Source organism: Oncorhynchus nerka, linkage group LG21 (genome assembly GCF_034236695.1).
Source record: "Oncorhynchus nerka isolate Pitt River linkage group LG21, Oner_Uvic_2.0, whole genome shotgun sequence".
Lineage (NCBI taxonomy): Eukaryota > Metazoa > Chordata > Actinopteri > Salmoniformes > Salmonidae > Oncorhynchus > Oncorhynchus nerka.
In genome coordinates this window covers 21,026,693-21,048,657 of record NC_088416.1, presented here as the reverse complement: position 1 = coordinate 21,048,657, position 21,965 = coordinate 21,026,693, and the positions used below count along the sequence as shown (strand labels likewise).

The window sequence follows — 21,965 nt, the reverse complement described above, 5'->3', positions numbered from 1 at the left end:
AGTGAAAGCACAGCCAGCATTCAAAAGTGACCAAAACATCAGCCAGGAAGCATAGGAACTGAGAAGTGGTCTGTGGTCCCCACCTGCAGAACCACTCCTTTATTGGGGGTGTCTTGCTAATTGCCTATAATTTCCACCTGTTGTCTATTCCATTTGCACAACAGCATGTGAAATTTATTGTCAATCAGTGTTGCTTCCTAAGTGGACAGTTTGATTTCACAGAAGTGTGATTGACTTGGAGTTACATTGTGTTGTTTAAGTGTTCCCTTTATTTTTTTGAGCAGTGTATATTACTTGGGGCTTGGGCAGATTCGGGTGTGAGTTATCTGGCCCAAATGTATTACTTGGGGCTCAGGCCGATTGGGGTTACTCTCTGACAGATGATTACACAGGCTGCTTTATATAATTAACATTTCATTGTTTATTTTCACATATTTTCACACAATTAACATTTAAAAGAAATTCTTTAAGAGTCCTGTGTAGTATTTGAGTATTTTGATACCTGGTGCAAGGAAATTGATAAGCTTTAAAAACTTTGAGGATGGAGCCTCCCAAGTGGCGCAGCGGTCTAACTGCATCACAGTGCAAACTGCGTGATTACAGATGCTGGCTCGAGACCCGTGCCGGCCGCGAACGGGAGACCCATTAGGCGACGCATAATTGGCGGAGCGTCGTCCGAGTAACAGCCTTGATCTACACCCCGTCTACCAGAGTTGCAGAATGAATTACTACATCCGCTCATTAACTTGTCATAGCAAACGCACCACCGTAGAGAAAGCTCAATGTTCTCAGGGCTCTAAAGAGCCATGGCAATAAATAGCCTACGGGATATGTTTTTCTGCATGCAGTAAAACCGTTTCTAAGAATTTCAAACCAACACCCACGAAGTCTTTCAATAACAAGTAAGACAACAGTAGTCACCGGTGGAGCCACGTGTGCTTAGCATGCATCATTTGTGTTATTAATGAACTGCCATAATAATCACTGAAATGATACATGAAGTCGATATGACTCGTTTGGTTATATTGATGTTATCATGCACCTCCACGGATGCAAAATGAATCGACATTTACATTTGACAATGAGTGACTGCTTTGTAAGTACGCCTACGCCTAAACCATTTATATTTAGAAGTGCGCCCATGTCTGCTCGACAGGCTTGCACGCACACATAATCAAGTTATTCCTCCCCTTGCTTGGTAATGCGCTGTTTCGAATCACATTGCTCTCGGACACTTGTACAGCGAAGTTACGGCTGAAATCCTTATATAGTTGCTACATCCATTTTTGGATATATACGTTAATTGTATATACCATTATTTCTTGAAGAATGTAACTTATAAATGCCTCACGAACTTAGTTCAACTATCGTACTCTCAATACAAGCTTGATTTAAATGTAAACAAAACATGGTTAAAAACAGGTTAAATAAAAATAAAATGTTAAATCTATAGGCCTGATTTGGGTGTGTCCTTGCATCCATAGCTCTGTCTATGCATTTGAGAGTGGTTACATTTGTTCAGGCCCATGCCTCGGCTTTTTACCAAAACACAGGGGGGTGACCCTTTGTTATTGTTTCAATTATGGATTCTAGCTTTGAAAATGAATGAATCTACCGATCTTAGATAACCGCTTTTGGGTTACTTTCTCTCCCGCGCTATATGCAGCAGCAGCACAGCGGGTAGCATAGGCCTCCTTATTTTGGGGTTTTAAATACTTTTTATCACGGGGAGTGCATTTACTAGATGCGTGGAGGTAGCCTAACTCTGCAGGTGGTAACAGCCTTTGTTCAATATTCTAGAACAGTCCCCAGCTAGCACATAACGTTCTGAGAACCATGTGTTTTTTTACAGCTTGGAGAGAGCATGGTTGTCCTATGGTTATTTTGCATACAACCTTCCCGCAACTTCTGGAAATGGCGAGGATAGTTGCTTATTGTTGGCCCATGCGCAGCACATTCAAGGAACCGGAAGAAAAAAAAATATTGTTATTTCATAACTTTAACATAACTTTTCTAAAAGTTTCAAGATAGGTTGACATTGGGAATGTTCTCAAATAGTTCAGACAACATTAATAAACAACATTCTTCTGTGGAAATTTCAGTACTTCAAAATAATGTCTCCTCCAGGTTTCCTTATAGTTCTTTTTAAAATCAAATATTTTTCCATGTCTGTGCTTGGAGTCTAAAAAAAGTTGACCCAAAATAAGATAGACGTGTTATTAAAAGTCTTATTGAAATATTGTGTGAAAAGTTTAACCATTTTAGACCCCAATAGAATTCCAGAATGCTGCTGTAGATTACTGAGAATTTTCAAGATAAATGTCATTTTCTCACACATTTCAAGCAGACAGACATAGCTCAAAAACAAAGAACAAATGACAACTACAACTTAACTTACTTTTAAAGAGCACAACCTCTTCTTTAATATGACACCACATTCATGTTGATAGGAATACCACTCTTTTTGTCTTCCATTGTGTAAAGACACTCAACACAAAAAAACTAAAGTATTTAAATTGTCAAATATTTGACTAAATTACTCACTCAAAATGTAGTAAGTATAATATACTGAACTAAAATATAAACGCAACATGTAAAGTGTTGGTCTCATGTTTCATGAGCTGAAATTAAATATCCAATAAATGTTCCATATGCACATGAAGCTTATTTCTCTCAAATGTTGTGCACAAATTTGTTTACAATCCTGTTAGTGAGCATTTCTCCTTTGCCAAGTTAATCCACCCCCCTGACAGGTGTGGCATATCAAGAAGCTGATTAAACAGTATGATCATTACACAGGTGCTCCTTGTGCTGGGGACAATAAAAGGCCACTCTAAAATGTGCAGTTTTGTCACACAACACAATGCCACAGATGTCAACATTTTTGGGGGAGCGTGCAATTGGCATGCTGACTGCAGGAATGTCCACTAGAGCTGTTACCAGACAATTTCATGTTCATTTCTCTACCATAAGCCGACTCCAATGTCATTTTAGAGAATTTGGCAGTACATCCAACCGCCTCACAACAGCAGACCATGTGTAACCACGCCAGCCCAGGACCTCTACACCCTGCTTCTTCACCTGTGGCATTGTCTGAGGAGTGCGGTGCTGAGGAGTATTTCTGTTTGTAATAAAGCCCTTTTGTGGGGAAAAACTCATTCCGATTTGCTGTGCCTGGCTCCCCAGTGCAACTCTGCCCAGTCATGTTAAATCCATAGATTAGGTCCTAATTAATTTATTTCAGTTGACTGATTTCCTTCTATGAACTGTAACTCAGTAAAATCATTTTTGCATGCTGTGTTTTTATTTTTGTTCAGTATATATTCTACTTAAATATTATTTACATATAAATTTAAAAAATAGATCCAAAATGTGACCAGAGGACAATATTCAGAAAGTATTACAAAACACACACAAAGTAGGCTATTTGATTGACAATGATTCTTACTTCTGTAACAATGTAAAAATGCAAACAACTCTTCAGGGACTATTTCAAAATGTAGGTAACCTCTCTCAATAAGATTTAGTACAGCCCGGGCCTGACACAAAATGTAGAAATAGTAGCCTACTTCGACAACAATTCAGTGAATGCAACAAGTATTTCATATTTCACACTTTAAAATGTTTGCATTTAGCCTACGACATATCATGGAACTTCTGGAAGCACTGCCCCATCCTGCAAAGTGGCACAGAACACGTAGAGCACCCAAAGGAGGTTTCTACACATTTCTCACTCTTTGCCCAGCGTCCACTCCGGATGCACACCATCCACCCTCTCTTGCGCCCTTCCGACTTCACCTGCTTTCAAATGAGTTACAACTCCAACTCGGTCCACACACCCTCTTGGCTCCCCTCTTCCTGCCAATGTAGCTATATTACTAAGTAAATGCACTAGCTGCTTTTTGAATGGCTTTAGGGACCAGCACCTGTGGTTTCTAGGAAGAGGCTTTTGCAGGGTCCCCCCACACAATGTACGCAATTATGATATTCATGTTGAGCATCCCCCAAAACACATACTTACACCATTTTCTGCCTGTGCGTCTAACATCGTAATAAATCCTCAGTCAAGATGGTCAACCAGGCCCATTTTCTTGTTGTACTCCATTACAAGCTCTGGAAAATACATAAGTTCCTACCACTTTTAAAAACAACTCCAAAACCCCTACCACTACCAATTTAGAGCCAGGCCGTGTGGTACAAGGGTGAATGGTGGGACTTGGGGCTGACTCAATCCATGGAAACGTAGGCTCCCCTCTCGAGTGTGCTCTCCCTCTTCCCCTCCCTCCTCCTCTCCCTCTGCTTCCTCCTCTCCCACTGCTTTGTACTCTCCCTCTTCTTTGTACTCGCCCTCTGCTTCGTCCTCTCCCTCCTCCTTTCCCTCTTCCCCCTCCTCTCCATGTTCCTCTCCGTCCACTCTCCTCTCATTCGCTCTCCTTTTCCTATCTTCCTCTACTCTCCCTCCTCCCTCCACTCCTCATCTCTATCCCTCCAATCATCTCTAACTCCTCTTCCTCCCTTCCTTTTCCTGCTGAGCCCTGACTCTCCACATCACTTCCCTTACTTTCACTGACCAAGAGGAACATGGGGTATTGTGTGTAGATTGATGAGGAAAAAAAACAGAATAAGGCTGTAAAGTAACAAAATGTGGAAAATGTCACTGTATTTGCACCTAGCAAACATATAACCTAAGCCCAACATATAAAAACGAATTACTCTATCCTTAAATTCAGCCTAGATGTTGGAACATTGCTCGGGGGACTTGCTTCCATTCAGCCATAAGATCATTAGTGAGGTCGGGCACTGATGTTGGATGATTAGGTCTGGCTCTCAGTCGGCGTTCCAATTCATCCCAAAGGTGTTCGATGGGGTTGAGGTCAGGACTCTGTACAGGCTAGTCAAGTTTTTCCACACCAATCTCGACAAACCATTTCTGTATGGACCTCTCTTAGTGTACTGGGGGCATTGGTGCAGCATAGGGGGCTTTTGATTAACGCAGCGGTCTAAGGCACTGCATCTCAGTGCTAGAGGTGTCACTACAGACCCTGTTCAATTCCAGGCCGTATCACAACCAGCTATGATTGGGTGGCGCACAATTGGCACAGTGTCATCCGGGTTAGGGTTTGGCCGGGGTAGGCCATCGTTGTCAGCTGAAGAGGCCCATTGGACAAATTCTTTGGCCACTATACATATTTTGCCAATTGGCCTGGACCCTTTTACCACACGGAGCCCTGCTGATCCATCAAGACTGGTCTGCCGATGTAACAGCACGCGGGGGCAACAACAGACATCTTCCGTCTCAACATCCCTCTAAGGCCCTTCTACTAGCTTGCTAGCCCCGGCCCGCTATCTGTCTGAATCCCCGTGTCTCCAGCCCGCAGAGCTACTCACTGGACCCCTATGATCACTCGGCTACGCATTCCTCTCCCTAATGTCAATATGCCTTGTCTATTGCTGTTTTGGTTAGTGATTATTGCCTTATTTCACTGTAGAGCCTCTAGCGCTGCTTAATACGCCTCACCTGGTTTAAATGATGTTTCTAGAGACAATATCTCTCTCATCGTCATTCAATGCATAGGTTTACCTCCACTGTACATCCTACCACCTTTGTCTGTACATTATGCCTTGAATCTATTCTATCGTGCCCAGAAACCTGCTCCCTTTACTCTCTGTTGCGAACATACTAGATGACCAGTTCTTATAGCCTTTAGCCGTACCCTTATCCTACTCCTCCTCTGTTCCTCTTGTGATGTAGAGGTTAATCCAGGCCCTGCAGTGCCTAGTTCCACTCCCATTCCCCAGGAGCTCTCATTTGTTGACTTCTGTAACCGTAAAAGCCTTGGTTTCATGCATGTTAACATTAGAAGCCTCCTCCCTAAGTTTGTTTTATTCACTGCTTTAGCACACTCTGCCAACCCGGATGTCCTAGTCGTGTCTGAATCCTTGCTTAGGAAGACCACCAAAAACCTTGAAATTTCCATCCCTAACTATAACATTTTCCGACAAGATAGAACTGCCAAAGGGGGCGGAGTTGCAATCTGCTGCAGAGATAGCCTGCAGAGTTCTGTCTTACTATCCAGGTCTGTGCCCAAACAATTTGAGCTTCTACTTTTAAAAATCCACCTTTCCAGAAACAAGTCTCTCACCGTTGCCGCCTGCTATAGATCACCTTCTGCCCCCAGCTGTGCCCTTCCCCCATCTATCTTCAGAGCTCGTGCTGTTAGGTGACCTAAACTGGGACATGCTTAACACCCCGGCCATCCTACAATCTAAGTTTGATGCCCTCAAACTCACAGAAATGATCAATTAACCTACCAGGTACAACCCCAAATCCGTAAACACGAGCACCCCTCATAGACATCATCCTAACCAACTTGCCCTCCAAACACAACTCTGCTGTTTTCAACCAGGATCTCAGCGATCACTGCCTCATTTCCTGTGTCCATAATGGGTCTGCGGTCAAACGACCACCCATCATCACTGTCAAACGCTCCCTTAAACACTTCAGCGAGCAGGCCTTTCTAATCGACCTGGCCCGGGTATCCTGAAAGGATATTGACCTCATTCCGTCAGTAGAGGATGCCTGGTTATTCTTTAAAAGTGCTTTCCTCACCATCTTAAATAAGCAAGCCCCGTTCAAAAAATGTAGTATCAGGAACAGATATAGCCCTTGGTTCACTCCAGACCTGACTGCCCTTGACCAGCACAAAAACATCCTGTGGCATACTGCATTAGCATCGAATAGCCCCCACGATATGCAACTTTTCAGGGAAGTTTGGAACCGATATAGACAGGCAGTTAGGAAAGCAAAGGCTAGCTTTTTCAAACAGAAATTTGCATCCTGTACCACAAACTCCAAAAAGTTCTGGGACACTGTAAAGTCCATGGAGAATAAGAGCACCTCCTCCCAGCTGCCCACTGCACTGAGGCTAGGAAACACTGTCACCACCGATAAATCCACGATAATTGAGAATTTGAACAAGCATTTTTCTACAGCTGGCCATGCTTTCCACCTGGCTACCCCTACCCCGGTCAACAGCCCTGCACCCCCCACAGAAACTTGCCCAAGCCTCCCCATTTCTCCTTCACCCAAATCCAGATAGCTGATGTTCTGAAAGAGATGCAAAATCTGGACCCCTACAAATCAGCTGGGATAGACCATCTGGACCCTCTCCTTCTAAAATTATCTGCCAAAATTGTTGCGACCCCTATTACTAGCCTGTTCAACCTCTCTTTCGTATCATCTGAGATCCCCAAAGATTGGAAAACTGCTGCGGTCATCCCCCTCTTCAAAGGGGGAGATGCTCTAGACCCAAACTGATACAGACCTATATCTATCCTACCCTGCCTTTCTAAGGTCTTCGAAATCCAAGTTAACAAACAGATCACCGACCATTTTTAATCGCACCGTACCTTCTCCGCTATGCAATCTGGTTTCCGAGCTGGTCATGGGTGCACCTCAGCCACGCTCAAGGTCCTAAACGATATCATAACCGCCGTCGATAAGATACAATACTGTGACGTATTCATCAACCTGGCCAAGGCTTTCGACTCTGTCAGTCACCACATTCTTATCGACAGACTCAATAGCCTTGGTTTCTCAAATGACTGTCTCACCTGGTTCACCAACTACTTCTCAGACAGAGTTCAGTGTGTCAAATCGGAGGGCCAGTTGTCCGGACCACTGGCAGTCTCTATGGGGGTGCCACAGGGTTCAATTCTCGGGCCGACTCTTTTCTCTGTATGCATCAATGATGTCGCTCTTGCTGCTGGTGATTCTCTTACCCAACTACGCAGACGACACCATTCTGTATACTTCTGGACCTTCTTTGGACACTGTGTCAACTAACCTCCAGACGAGCTGCAATGCCATACAACTCTCCTTCCGTGGTCTCCAACTGCTCTTAAATGCAAGTAAAACTAAATGCATGCTCTTCAACCGATCGCTGCCCACACCTGCTTGCCTGTCCTGCATCGCTACTCTGGACGGTTCTGACTTAGGATATGTGGACAACAACAAATACCTAGGTGTCTGGTTAGACTGTAAACTCTCCTTCCAGACTCACATTCCAGACTCACATTTCCAATCCAAAATTAAATCTAGAATCAGCTTCCTATTTCGCAACAAAGCATCCTTCACTCATGCTGCCAAACATACCCTCATAAAACTGACTATCCTACCGATCCTTGACTTCGGCGATGTCATTTACAAAATAGCCTCTAACACTCTACTCAGCAAATTGTATGCAGTCTATCACAGTGCCATCCGTTTTGTCACCAAAGCCCCATATACTACCCACCATTGCGACCTGTATGCTCTCGTTGGCTGGCCCTCGCTTCATATTCAACGCCAAACCCACTTGCTCCAGGTCATCTATAACTCTTTGCTAGGTAAAGCCCCGCCTTATCTCAGCTCACTGGTCACCATAGCAGCACCCACCCGTAGTATGCGCTCCAGCAGGTATATTTCACTGGTCACCCCCAAAGCCAATTCCTCCTATGGCCGCCTTTCCTTCCAGTTCTCTGCTGCCAATGACTGGAACAAACTGCAAAAATCACTGAAGCTGGAGACTCATATCTCCCTCACTAACTTTATGCACCAGCTGTCAGAACAGCTCACAGATCACTGCACCTGTACATATCCCATCTGTAAATAGGCCATCCAACTACCTCATCCCCATATTGTTATTTATTTTGCTCTTTTACACCCCAGTATCTCTACTTGCACACTCATCTTCTGCACGTCTATCACTCCAGTGTTTAATTGCTATATTGTAATTATGTCGCCACTATGGGCAATTTATTGCCTTTACCTCCCTTATCCTACCTCATTTGCACACACTGTATATAGACTTTTTCTATTGTATTATTGACTGGATGTTTGTTTATTCCATGTGTAACTCTGTGTTGTTGTTTGTGTCACACTGCTTTGCTTTATCTTGGCCAGGTCGCAGTTGTAAATTAGAACTTTTTCTCAACTAGTCTACCTGGTTAAATAAAGGTGAATAATTTTTTTGTTAACTATAAAAATTGTAAATAAACCTTTGTTCTTAACTGACTTCCTTCATTAAAGGTTAAATAAAATTAAAAAATGGCATGCTGAATGTCACGTTCTGACCATAGTTCTTGTGTGTTTTCCTTGTTTTAGTGTTGGTCAGGACGTGAGCTGGGTGGGCATTCTATGTTGTGTGTCTAGTTTGTCTGTTTCTGTGTTTGGCCTGATATGGTTCTCAATCAGAGGCAGGTGTTAGTCATTTTCTATGATTGGGAACCATATTTAGGTAGCTTGATTTGTGTTGGGGTTTGTGGGTGATTATTTCCGTGTCTGTGTTTGTTTCACCACACAGGACTGTTTCGGTTTTCACATGTATTGTTTTGTATATTTGTAGTGTTCTCAGTATTCGTCTTTATTAAAGATGTTTAACACTCACCACGCTGCGCTTTGGTTCTCTCCTTCCCAGGAAGAAAGCCGTTACACTGAAAGAGGACAGGGCCTTCCCCAAACTGTTGCCACAAAGTTGGAAGTGCAGAATTGTCTAGAATATCATTGTTTGCTGTAGAGTTAAAATGTCGCTTCACTGGAACTAAGTGAAGCCTAGCCCGAACCATGAACAACAGCCCCAGACCCTTTTTCCTCCTCCATCAAACTTTACAGTTGGCACTATGCACTGGGGCAGGTAGCATTCTCCTGGCATCCACCAAACCCAGATTTGTCCATCAGACTGCCAGATGATGAAGAGTGATGGCCAGAGAACGCGTTTACAATGCTCCGGAGTCCAATGGTGGTTGAGCTTTACACCACTCCAGCCGACGCCTGGAATTGCACATGTGATCTTAGGCTTGTTTGCGGCTGCTCAGCCATGAAAACCCATTTCCTGATGTTCCTGATAAAAAAGTTACTGTGCTAAAGTTGCTTCCAGAGGCAGTTTGGAACTCAGTAGTGAGTGTTACAACCGAGGAGACACTATTTTTACGTGCTACGCGCTTCAGCACTTGGCGGTCCCATTCTTTGAGCTTGTGTGGCCTACCTCTTCGCGGCTGAGCCGTTGTTGCTCCATTTCCACTTCACAATAACAGCACTTACAGTTGACTGGGGCAGCTCTAGCAATGTAGAAATTATACAAACTGACTTGTTGGAAAGGTGTCATCTTATGAAGGTGCCACGTTGAAAGTCCCGGAGCTGTTCAGTAAGGCCATTCTACTGCCAATGTTTGTCTATGAAGATTGCATGGCTGTGTGCTCAATTTTAGACACCTGTCAGCAACGGGTGTGGCTGAAATAGCCGAAACCACTAATTTGAAGGGGTGTCCGTGTAACGGATGTGAAACGCTAGCTTAGTTAGCGGTGGTTTGCGCTAAATAGTGTTTAAATCGGTGACGTCACTTGCTCTGAGACCTTGAAGTAGTGGTTCCCCTTGCTCTGCAAGGGCCGCGGCTTTTGTGGAGCGATGGGTAACGATGCTTCGTGGGTGACTGTTGTTGATGTGTGCAGAGGGTCCCTGGTTCGCGCCCGGGTATGGGCGAGGGGACGGTCTAAAGTTATACTGTTACATCCGCATACTTTTGTATATATAGTGTATTATTGTTAGAAAAACAAGGCCGTTCGCGACCACTATAGTATTTCAAAGAAAGGTCATCGATGGCTGCTATGGGTTCTAAAGAGTTTTAAGGAAGTTATAAAAAAAACTCTAAATAACCTCTAAATAATTTCCATTCTCAGACCGTTAATAAAACCTCTCAGAAAAACATTCAAGAAACTAGAGCAAACCGTTCTCATAACCTCCCTGCAACCTAAAAATAAACGTTCCCATAATAGGCAAAATTTTCACTTCAGTTCACAGAATAGTTACTAAACATTCCATTTTACCAGTCTGGAAACGTATGGGTTCGTTGGGAAACCACGAACCACGAATGCGAAACCACCAATTTACATTCCCACAACTTCCAATGATCCAAATGTGCTAGCTGCGTGTAATGGGAAATAGATTAGATTTTCAGGGGTAGTCGCAGAATGGGGCTAGGTGATCTTTACATGTACCCACAGCAGCACAATGTGGGAGTGTGAGGACAATGTGCACAGCATAGAATGGAGTGGGGCGCTGTAAACATTCTGGCAGAAATGGTTCGCTCCTTTTGATCCTGCAGAGTTTTCCTATTACAAAAGCACTGGTAATAAAATGGTAATAAATAAGGTATTATGATACTTATCTGCATTCATTCTGGAGAGTTCTTGGACAGTTTTTTGTTGTATTCTATACCACCATCGCTTGCATTCCCATCGCTTGCAATACTGACAGAAAAGCTGAATAAAAGCTAATCCTTGTTCTTGATGATATTAAGATGTTTGACATGGCATGTTCCTTGCTTCACAACAGGTCACACTAATCTTTTCAATGTGTCAAGTGAGTGTCTGTGGTCACATCCACATTCCAACCAGACATGAAAAGGGGAGCCCTTTGTGAGCCAGTATATAATGGCACGTCCAATTAAACCCAAATTAGACATAATTTGAATGATGGATGGAACATGTGCATGGCATTGCGCAATGGCGTTGGGCAATTTTGTGATATTAAAATATTGTCCTATCCCTTAAAGCTAAAACATTATTTTCCCACATTTTTCGTAGGCGTTTTCGTAGGCGGAGTTACGGTCTCCATGTGCGCAGGTTTTAAAAAAAAAAAGCTAATGTGTTCGGAGAAAAAAGTGTGTCAATGGGGCACGAGGCACTCCCCGGGGGTCACATGGTCCCGTTTTCAGCCCCGTGCGGGCATGCATGCAGTGCGTCCTTGTTCCTTTCCTAGGGATGAGGGAGACTGAGCAAAACCAGGCCGACTTGGAAACTGCGGTTCAGACCTACACGGATAGAGCCTGTGACAGCATAGACGCTTTTCGTTAATTTTTTTCACTGGCAGTGCTCACAGAGAAGCGATTCACATTACGCGGGAACTTGCTCGATAGCAGATGCATCCTTTGGTACAGTTTATTAACCCTGGTTCTAAGTATTTGAATGAGTATTCGAACTCATACAGAGCTTTTATTATAGTTACTTAATGACATCGTTATAACAGAGAATAGAGGACCTGCTTTTTGCCAAGAACCTCGCCAGAAGGGAAATGATCCTTTCCTAAACTGTTTTCTATTTGAACCGATATCTATATGAATGCTTTGGAGCTCAGGTTGGCAACAACAGCAATGGACACAAATAACAACAACACAGGTAAATATTCTGGATGATTTTGTTGTGCATGTGTAATGGATACCGTGTTTGGGGTTCAAATGTGTTTTGGCTACCTGGTTTATTGGCAGTCTGTTGAAGCTCTTTACAGTTGGTTGTTTATCAGTCCGCAATGCGTAAATCAATGATGAGTTGTAATTGTATTGATGTACACCTGTCGATTAAGTAGAGCCAATTTTGTATGGGATTTACGTGGTTGATGGAATCATCCTTGTGATGCACTAGATGGGGTAAAGTTCAATAGGTCTCTGTACAGTTCTCCTCATGCCAAACCTCAGTGCCTGATTTACGAGGCTTGAAGTAGGCCTATTCCTCTATTCCTCGTATTTTGAATTAACTGATGGCTGTGTGTTGTCATTACTGTAGCCTATAGATTTTTACCGGAACCGCTCGACATAACTGTCATTGTCAAGGACGAATTACTGGCCTCAGTAAAAGTAAAATGAAGAAATGTTGTATCAATAAGTATTTTAAATACTATACATTGTTTGATGGTGTACGTGTGATAGTTAGAACATCATGGGTTAAGACACAGTGCTCTAAAATAATTCGAGGGGAAGTAGGTCATGTCAGGGGGACGGACATCGCTTTGATGCAGACATCCGCGCATGTTTTTGCCCAATTCACATGGCCGGCCAAGCTAGCCATGTGCGTTTTGTTTTCATTCACTGTTCTCCACCAATCTCCATTGGTATAGAGAGCAAGCTCATTACATAATTGCTCGTCAGAGTCCCATGGGTGACGCAGTCTTGGATGCCATGTGTGCACTGCTATTGGATAGCTTGCGGGTGTAATTCTTGCGATTCGATCCGGACATCATTCAGTCACGTGTTATATTGAAAAGTGGGACACGAACATTTATGTAAGGCATAATGTGTTGTTTCTGACATAATTACACAGGCATAACCAAATACTTGCAGGGTGATTGGGACATTCCCTTTCGTTATCTAAGATGTCCAAAATATTGGGCTTACCTTTATTATATTATCATTAGGGCAAGGCGATAGTAGGTCTAATAAAGCATTTAGTGGTATCATTCATTTGAATATAGGTTCAGAGTAAATGCATTTTCAATACATAAAATGATATTGTACAGCTACAACATAGCAAAGTGAAAACATAGATAGATACCAAGCTGTTCGGTTATATTCAGCAAGTATATTGTAAATTACATGATAATATCTTGTGGGAATTGGCTGTCTATTGGGTACCATGGATAGCGCTAAGCGGGAGGGAACGTGAGGCTGTCCTAGAAACAGTTGGTGTGTTCAATCGGCGTGTATTGCACAGCCAGTCGGGTTGCAAGTCTTTTTTTTTTTTAGGCTGCCTGTCTCGTTGAGTAACCTGAAGTTGGAAGCGCGCACGTTGAGTAAGGGCGTGACTAGAATGTACTCCAGCCAGCCTGCTCTAGTGCTGCTCCTCGAGCAACACAAGTATGCAGCCCAGCCTGTTTTCATTCTATGGCTCTCCCATGCATAGCTTTCGATGTATTATTATATTTCTTTCAAATACTTCACTCTGAATGTATGTTTACTCACTAAGACTAATTCAACATTCATAGCTATGTCTATTGATGTGTTTTCTTCATTTCACATTGACTGTACAAGTGTTGGTTTAAATGGCAGGTAATTGATTTTGATACACAAGCAATCTTATTTTCCACTCACTGATTGGTTATTGTGGGTAATACCTTTTTTTTTAGAGATAGAAAGACAGGAGTTGGAAGACAGAGGAAAGGGAGTGAAAACACGAGGCGGCCAGAGAGGGGGAGGAGCCTTAATACTATAGAAACATGCAGGACAAGGAAGTACACGTGTTGTGGATGTTGTGGTGACACCTGACACAGTGACCCTATAAGACCTTATGTTCCTTTCCACAGTGAAATATGTTTCTCCTCCAGGGCTGCCTGGCTTGCTGGACTCTGAGATTGGAATGTCTCAAAAAGAACAGAACAGGACAGACTGTTTGTTCAATCAGGAAATTGGAATTCATCCTGTGTCAGGCTCACAGAACAGAAGTATGGAGTTTGGTTTTGTTAAGCACAAAACAACGATCCCATCCTTCAATAGGCCCCACCCAAACATACAGTAGGTGGGCAGCTTGCTATCAATGCAGGGAAATTAAATCATAAAGACGGCTTTCAAGGGCATCATCAATTGAAAGCCTCAACAACACCAATAAAATGTATTGCAAAGGTATCAAAGACTCCTTAAAACAACACATTATCGACTCACAACAACACGTCATCTCCTCACAACAACACATTATCTCCTAACAACAACACAATACAGTTGATCTGGTATTAGAGCACAGGTTAATTGGAGTCAACAGGATGTGCAGAAAGTCTTGGGCATATGCTTTGTGGGTTCGGGTTTCGGCGGGGACGCTGTAAGTGGCAAGGGCGGGGTACACCATTTGGCATTTAAAAAGCGATTAGCCATCCCCGGTAGCCTTGTGCGTGGCACCCCCCGGCGACCGGGCACGAGTTGGTGTAGTGGGTGGCCAGCTGTGGCGAAACGTGATTCTGGGACGGAACTTGTGAGAATTAGCCTTCACAGCGGGGAGAAACCGAGGCAGCTGGATTAGAACAAGCGGGAGGGAGAAAGAGAATGAAAGTGAGAGAGGGAGAAGAGAAACAGAGTATGAGCAAGATAGAATACAGAGGGGAGGGGGTGTGGAGAGAGAAGAACAGGGAGTTTCACGGAGAGTGAAAAGGGAGAGTTGGAGAGAAAGGGAAGTAGGGCAAGTGAAAGTTGTCAGGAGAGTTCCAACAAAGAGAGAGAGAGAGAGAGAGAGCACAAGAGTATCTAAATCCACTCGTGTGGGTGGCTATATCTGGCCAATGAGACAGCACAACAGCAATAGCACTGCCTGTGCTATTGGGCTGCATCCAAAAAGAACGCGCTCATTCTCCATGCTGCAATAGCTTCTTCCATAATGTAAATAATGTTCTGTAGGTGATGCTTGCTCACGTGGCACAACCCACGCAGGACAATCTTGCCCTTTTGGCTTCCTATAAATGTACTCTGTGGTCAGGGCTTCTGTTTTGGTAAGAGTGGTGACCTCTGAACTAGAAAAATAAACGGAAAGCTAGTCAGGGCAGCCATTCCTGCCAACATTTCCTGGAAAGCAATGTTCTTTTCCAGTCACTTGTCTTCTTGGACTCTCTCCAGCCACCCTGTTGCTATGGTTATCCTAACATTGCCACAGTTTCCTTGCATAACTGTCCTGGGTAGCTAAGGGAACATTTGGAATGTACAGAATGATACAAAGTTGCATCCGCCCCCTCGTTTTTTGTCAGTGAACATGAATGGGCACAATGTCAATCCTAACCAGTGGGCGTCCTCTCTCCAACCCTCTTCCTCTTTACCTCCTCTGTTTTAGTTTCCATCAATCCTCACTGTCAGTTGACTGATGTACAGTGGTTAGAGAGTCAAAGAACGCAGCACCAAATGTGACAAATCAAATTATCTCACTGTTTTTAAACCATGCATCCATTCTAACAAGTGGTCCTCTCGCTTTTTATTTTGTCCACCAGGGGGCGTAATCTCCTACATCGGCTCCAGTGGCTGCTCACCGAATCACACCAGCCCGGTGTCTATGTACAGCGAGAACTCCTTCGGAGCCTCCTTCCCTCCCTCCCCCAATGGTTCCCAGAGATTCTCCAATGCCTACTCCGGCAGCTCCAGCTCCTCCAATGGTGATGATGGCAACTCCTCTTCCGGCTCCGGAGGGTCCCCAAGGCCTAGGGGTCGTAATGACAACAGCATCTCTCGCTGCTCCACCAGCAAGTCCGTGGCAAGCCTTACCAGTGAGTAGACCCACCTTACCAGAACTACAATCCTTTATATGACTCCAGATTGTGCACCCCCATCTGTCACTGCTGGAACTGCAGCTTTGAGTGTTTTTGGAATTTGGACTCATTGTCGGTTCTACTCTTTATGTTTGTAACAGAACTGAATGGGATGGTGCTGCTGTGTAAAGTGTGTGGAGACGTCGCCTCAGGCTTCCACTATGGCGTCCATGCCTGTGAGGGCTGCAAGGGATTCTTCCGACGCAGTATCCAGCAGAACATCCAGTACAAAAAGTGCCTGAAGAACCAGACCTGCACCATCATGAGGATTAACCGCAACCGCTGCCAGCAGTGCCGCTTCAAAAAGTGTCTGTCCGTGGGCATGTCTCGCGATGGTAAGTACAGCTTCACAGGCTAAAACATGACGCATATAGCCACAAAAGGTCTAATAGATCTGATACACTCTCATCCCTGTTAGGACTGTTGTCTCTACATGTCTCTTTCTCTCTCCCCAGCTGTTCGCTTTGGCAGAATACCTAAGCGTGAGAAGCAGCGCATGCTCGCAGAGATGCAGAGCGCCATGAACAACATGAACAACATGCAAAATGAGTTCCAGCTGGCCAGCCTGACCCACAACTCTCCCCCATCTCCCACTTCCTCCTCTCCCTGCCCGGGTCTGACTGTGGCACCCCAGCCTCAGGCCCTGCCTTTTGCTCCTTCCCCTTGTCCTCCAGCACAAGCCCCTGCTTCCCTTCTGCCCCCACCAACCACCCAAAGCCCGCCACTGTTGGCCAGCTCTCCACCCCTGTGCCCCAGCCCTGGGGTGGACTGCACCATAACGGCCATTGCCCGGGCGCACCGTGAGACCTTCGTCTACGCCCACGACAAGCTGGGCGAGTCCACGAGACAGCATAACGGAGAGGTGGACAACTGGGGCTCCAACTACTGCTCTGCTGGCTACCATCAGAACGGCCTCAACACAATCTACCACCACAACAACAACGTGGGCCTCCAGCACCATGGCTCCCAGGCCATGTCTGACAGACATCACCAGAACAATGGCAAGCAGTTCCACAACAGCAACCTGTTCGGGTGCCACCAAGGCATTGAGACCAGCAGCGTTCCCCAGGGGCAGAACTTCTCATGGAAAAACCACAAGGACATTGTGCTGGTGAGTCACTGAACAGAGTAGCAACATTGAAAAGATCTTGACGTCAAAGATTGTCAATAATAATGGCAGGTAGTCATAGCATATAGGAAAATGCTGATTACGATTCTCCTCGCTCCTCCAGGCATGTCCAATGAACATGTGCCCTCAAGACAAACCCAACAAGACCCCTCAGGAGATCTGGGAGGACTTCTCGCTCAGCTTCACGCCGGCTGTGCGCGAGGTGGTAGAGTTCGCCAAGCATATTCCAGGGTTCAGTGCACTCTCTGAGAACGACCAAGTCACCCTGCTCAAGGCTGGCACCTTTGAGGTAGGCATCCGTGAAATGTGTGCAAACACAGATATGCAAAGATCCTTCACACAGGGATAAGCAAAAATACTCACAGCTTGAGAAGATTCAATGACTCACCACTCACTTACTTTTGCCTTTCTTCTGTTACAGGTCTTGACTGTGCGCTTTGCCTCTCTCTTCAACGTGAAGGAGCAGACTGTCACCTTCATCTCTGGTGCCACCTACAGCCTGGAGGCCCTGAAGGGCATGGGTATGGGAGGCCTGCTAGACACCATGTTTGAATTCAGCGAGAAACTCAACTCCCTGGAACTCACGGCCGAGGAGCTGGGTCTCTTCACTGCTGTAGTGCTAGTGTCTGCAGGTAAGAACAATGCAAAGCCTTATTACTTTTAACAACCTATCTAAGCAGTCAGCGTGACCAGTGTTCCCTCTAAGCTGCACGCAGGTGCGCAGCTCCACCGGGACTGCCCCGCAGAAGAAATAACAGCCCGCGCAGAGGATCACAAGATTGAACTTCACTCAACTTTCTGGAGTTTTCACCGTTAGTTAACGATATCAACATTTCCATTTACTGGGGGAATCAAACCAAACTTTATTTGTCACATGCGCTGAATACAACAAGTGTAGACTTTACCGTGAAATGCTTAATTACAAGCCCTTAACCAACAGTGCAGTTCAAGAAGAGTTAAGAAAATACCAAGTAGGCTAAAATAAAAAGTAATCATAAGAAATAACACAATAAGAATAACAATAACGAGGCTATATACAGGGGGCACCAGTACCGAGTCAGTGTGCGCGGGTTTCAGGTTAGTTGAGGTAATTTGTACATGTAGGTGGGGGTGAAGTGGTGAAGTATACATAGATCATAAACAGTGAGTAGCAGCAGTGTACAAAAGGGGGGGGGGGGTTCAAAGTAAATTGTCTACGGGCGATTTTATTAATTGTTCAGCAGTCTAATGGCTTGGGGGTAGAAGCTGTTGAGGTCCTAGACTTGGTGCTCCGGTACTGCTTGCCGTGCGGTAGCAGAGAAAACAGTCTATAACGGGTGACAGGAGTCTCTGACAATTTTATGGGCTTTCTTCTGACACCGCCTATTATATAGGTCCTGGATGGCAGGAAGCTTGGCCCCAGTGATGTACTGGGTTGTTTGCACTACCCTCTGTAGCGCCTTACGGTCAGATACTGAGTAGTTGCCATACCAGGCGGTGATGCAACCGGTCAGGATGCTCTCAATGGTGAAGCTGTAGAACCTTTTGAGGATCTGGGGACACATGCCAAATCGTTTCAGTCTCCTGAGGGGGAAAAGGTTTTGTCGTGCACTCTTCACGACTGTCTTGGTATGTTTGGACCATGATAGTTCGTTGGTGATGTGGACACCAAGGAACTTGAAACTCTCGACCGCTCCACTACAGCCCCGTCGATGTTCGGCCGCCTTTTCCTGTAGTCCACGATCAGCTCCTTTGTCTTGCTCACATTGAGGGAGTGGTTGTTGTCCTGGCACCACACTGCCAGTTCTCTGACCTCCTCCCTATAGGCCGTCTCATCGTTGTCGGTGATCAGGACTACCACTGTTGTCGTCAGCAAACTTAATAATGGTGTTGGAGTCGTGTTTGGCCACGCAGTTGTGGGTGAACAGGGAATACAGGAGGGGACTAAGTACACACCCCTGAGGGGCCCCAGTGTTAAGGATCAGCATGGCAGACGTGTTGTTGCCTACTCTTACCACCTGGGGGCGGCCCGTCAGGAAGTCTAGGATCCAGTAGCACTTTAAATGCAACATACCGAAACAAAACAAAGTATGCAAGATATTTTGTTGTCGGCAGAACGCATCGGAGTAGGATTCTATTGTTTTGACACACACGACTCAGCCCAAACTCTAGACAGTCCAGTGCGGCATAACCAATCAGAGCTGCAGTAGGCCTATATGCAAATATTGCCATATATGGATCTGTGGCATTCACTTGGAACTGGACTGTGTTTACAGCATGAGCAGTCATGAGTAGATTCACTTGTTTTGAGATCAAAGCAAGAGATGCATGCAGCCACGTGTGTACACTTGTTCATATCCTTTGATAGTTAGTGAGTTATTAGCCCAAGTCTCTGATAATTTGTATTCAGCAATGGGGGAGTGATTGCTTCCTACAAGAGCACAAAACGTGAATATTTCTAGACATCTTTGAAAAGGGAGTTAGATAAAGAGCTTTTTTGTGTCTTAAAGGGGCAGTGTTGTATTTTGAGAGAGTCTTAAATAAGCTAAATAGCCAATAGGCATTAAGTAGCATAATTTGTCTGATTCACTGTAATATTTTGTAAAGTGGTTTCATCGAACAACACAACATTTTCAGTCAAGCCCTGGATGTTTTTTCAAAAGTCTAATGGAATGTATGCCTACATTGAACACCGCACATTGGCTGCTACTTTCTGCTGAATGATAGAACAGCTATTTCCATGTTAAAATGTTATGGAATGCATTTTTCCATTGTTTTTGATGGTAGGCCAATCTGGTAGGCCTACATTATGATCAAATAGCCACAGTAGCCTACTTGACCACTGTCTGAAAATGTTACTTAAAGTGGGTACAGCCTCAGCGTTCACAGTAAATACTCGCTGGAAGTTGCACAGAATTTCCACAATGTTCAAGTTTGCGCTCAGCAGACCTGAAATTTGCTTAGTGCCGGAAAAAATGATGGGGAACATTGACGATGACACTTGAAACCTAAAAAAATCACTCACTATTATGGCATAGTAATGGTCTGTACTAAAGTGTGAATTAGTCTAACGGGGCTCTCTTTCTTCTCTGTCCTCTTTCAGATCGCTCAGGCATCGAGAACATTAACTCAGTGGAGCTGCTTCAGGAGTCTCTGATCAGAGCGCTGCGTGCCCTGGTCAGCAAGAGCAACCCCTGTGACGTCTCTCGCTTCACCAAGCTGCTGCTGAAGATGCCCGACCTGCGCACACTCAACAACATGCACTCAGAGAAGCTGCTGTCCTTCCGCATCGACACATAAGAATGTCACCACTGATGACAAGAAAACCTGTCTGGACTCGTCGCTCATCTCCACCTCACAGACAGTGGTGGTTGGTCGGCTAAGTTGGGGGAGGTGACGCGATCTGATTCCGCCTGCTCGCTTACCCCCTTCAGGGACACCCGCCCGCCTCCGAGTTGACTGATGTGCGCTTCAGCCAATAACATGGCCAAGAGACAGTGATTGACAACTGATATGGGTAAGGCTAATAGACCCGTGGAGAGGAGGGAAACTAAGCCCTCTACATAAATGATTTTGGGTGGAGGTTGGGGTGGTCGCAGCTCAAAACTGCCCAGAACAAGTGCCCCCTCTACACCAGCTGGTCTGAGGGGGCCAGAGACCACTAGTCGGTTGAGGTGAACCAAAAGCAGCATGGGACTTTTCTACCCCACATGTCCAGCTAGGCCTGGTTCCTTCCAAGAGGCTGCTAGATACATATTAAAACCATCTGCTCTCTGTTTTATCATGACTGTAAATAATTAGTCAAATTTATGCATTGTTGTATACTTTCTTCATACTGCAAACTGAGTTTGTACAAATTTGTAAATATCTAGCTACAAACATCAATAGACCTACTTGAAATGTTAGAAAAAATGTGTATAATATATATATTTTTGTTGAGATGAAATGCTTTAAGGTGCAAAGTTGTAAATGTGTGGGTAGAAATGTATAAAATTCCATTTGAGTGTATGCGTATGAAAAACAATATCCAGACTTGTATTTCAAAAATGTTTTATGTAATGAAGGAATTATATATAAAAAAAAATACTTACTTGAATTCCTTTGTGTGATCTTTTTCTGTCTTACCAATCTTGTTATTCTACTTCTGTCTGGGACTGGGTTGGAGAGACATCACCGAGCATTTAGAGGGCTGTGCTACGTATCAGTCAGCCACATGTCACAATACTCACTTAGGATGCTGACAACACTAAAGTGGGAATAACAGTTCGTACTGACCAATTTTTTTATTCCACCTTTATTTAACCAGGCTTACCTAGTTGAGAACAAGTTTTCATTTACAACTGCGACCTGGCCAAGATAAAGCAAAGCAGTGTGACAGAAACAACAACACAGAGTTACACATGGAATAAACAAGCGTACAGTCAATTACACAATAGAAAAAAAAGAACGTCTATATACAGTGTGTGCAAATGGCATGAGGAGGTAAGGCAATAAATAGGCCATAGTAGGAAAGTAATTACAATTTAGCAGATTAAAACTGGAGTGATAGATGAGCAGATGATGGTGTGTAAGTAGTGATACTGGTGTGCAAAAGAGCAGCAAAGTAAATAAAACAATATGGGGATGAGGTGGGTAGATTGGGTGGGCTATTTAAACAGCAAGCAATGCAGGTGCTTCTACACCTGCATTGCTTGCTGTTTGGGGTTTTAGGCTGGGTTTCTGTATAGCACTTTGAGATATCAGCTGATGTACGAAGGGCTATATAAATACATT

At 44.5% G+C, this 21,965-nt stretch overlaps 1 protein-coding gene across 1 annotated transcript; it reads left to right on the top strand.

The window, feature by feature from the left end:
* Window positions 1-11,724: 11,724 nt before the first annotated feature.
* On the top strand, window positions 11,725-21,288 carry LOC115104069 (nuclear receptor subfamily 1 group D member 1-like). The gene is made up of 7 exons (XM_029625245.2): window positions 11,725-12,213; window positions 15,770-16,042; window positions 16,186-16,419; window positions 16,540-17,195; window positions 17,317-17,502; window positions 17,635-17,845; window positions 20,296-21,288. The coding sequence occupies exons 1-7, from the start codon at window positions 12,153-12,155 to the stop codon at window positions 20,490-20,492; spliced, it is 1,818 nt and encodes a 605-aa protein (XP_029481105.1). The 5' UTR covers window positions 11,725-12,152; the 3' UTR covers window positions 20,493-21,288.
* Window positions 21,289-21,965: the final 677 nt, after the last annotated feature.

Bases quoted from the DNA above. Each gene is read 5' to 3' on its own strand.
- LOC115104069 (XM_029625245.2), top strand. From the start codon at position 12,153: ATGAATGCTTTGGAGCTCAGGTTGGCAACAACAGCAATGGACACAAAT. The intron at 12,214-15,769 runs GTAAATATTCTG...TTTGTCCACCAG, and splicing joins CACAAATAACAACAACACAG to GGGGCGTAATCTCCTACATC. The intron at 17,846-20,295 runs GTAAGAACAATG...GTCCTCTTTCAG, and splicing joins TGTAGTGCTAGTGTCTGCAG to ATCGCTCAGGCATCGAGAAC.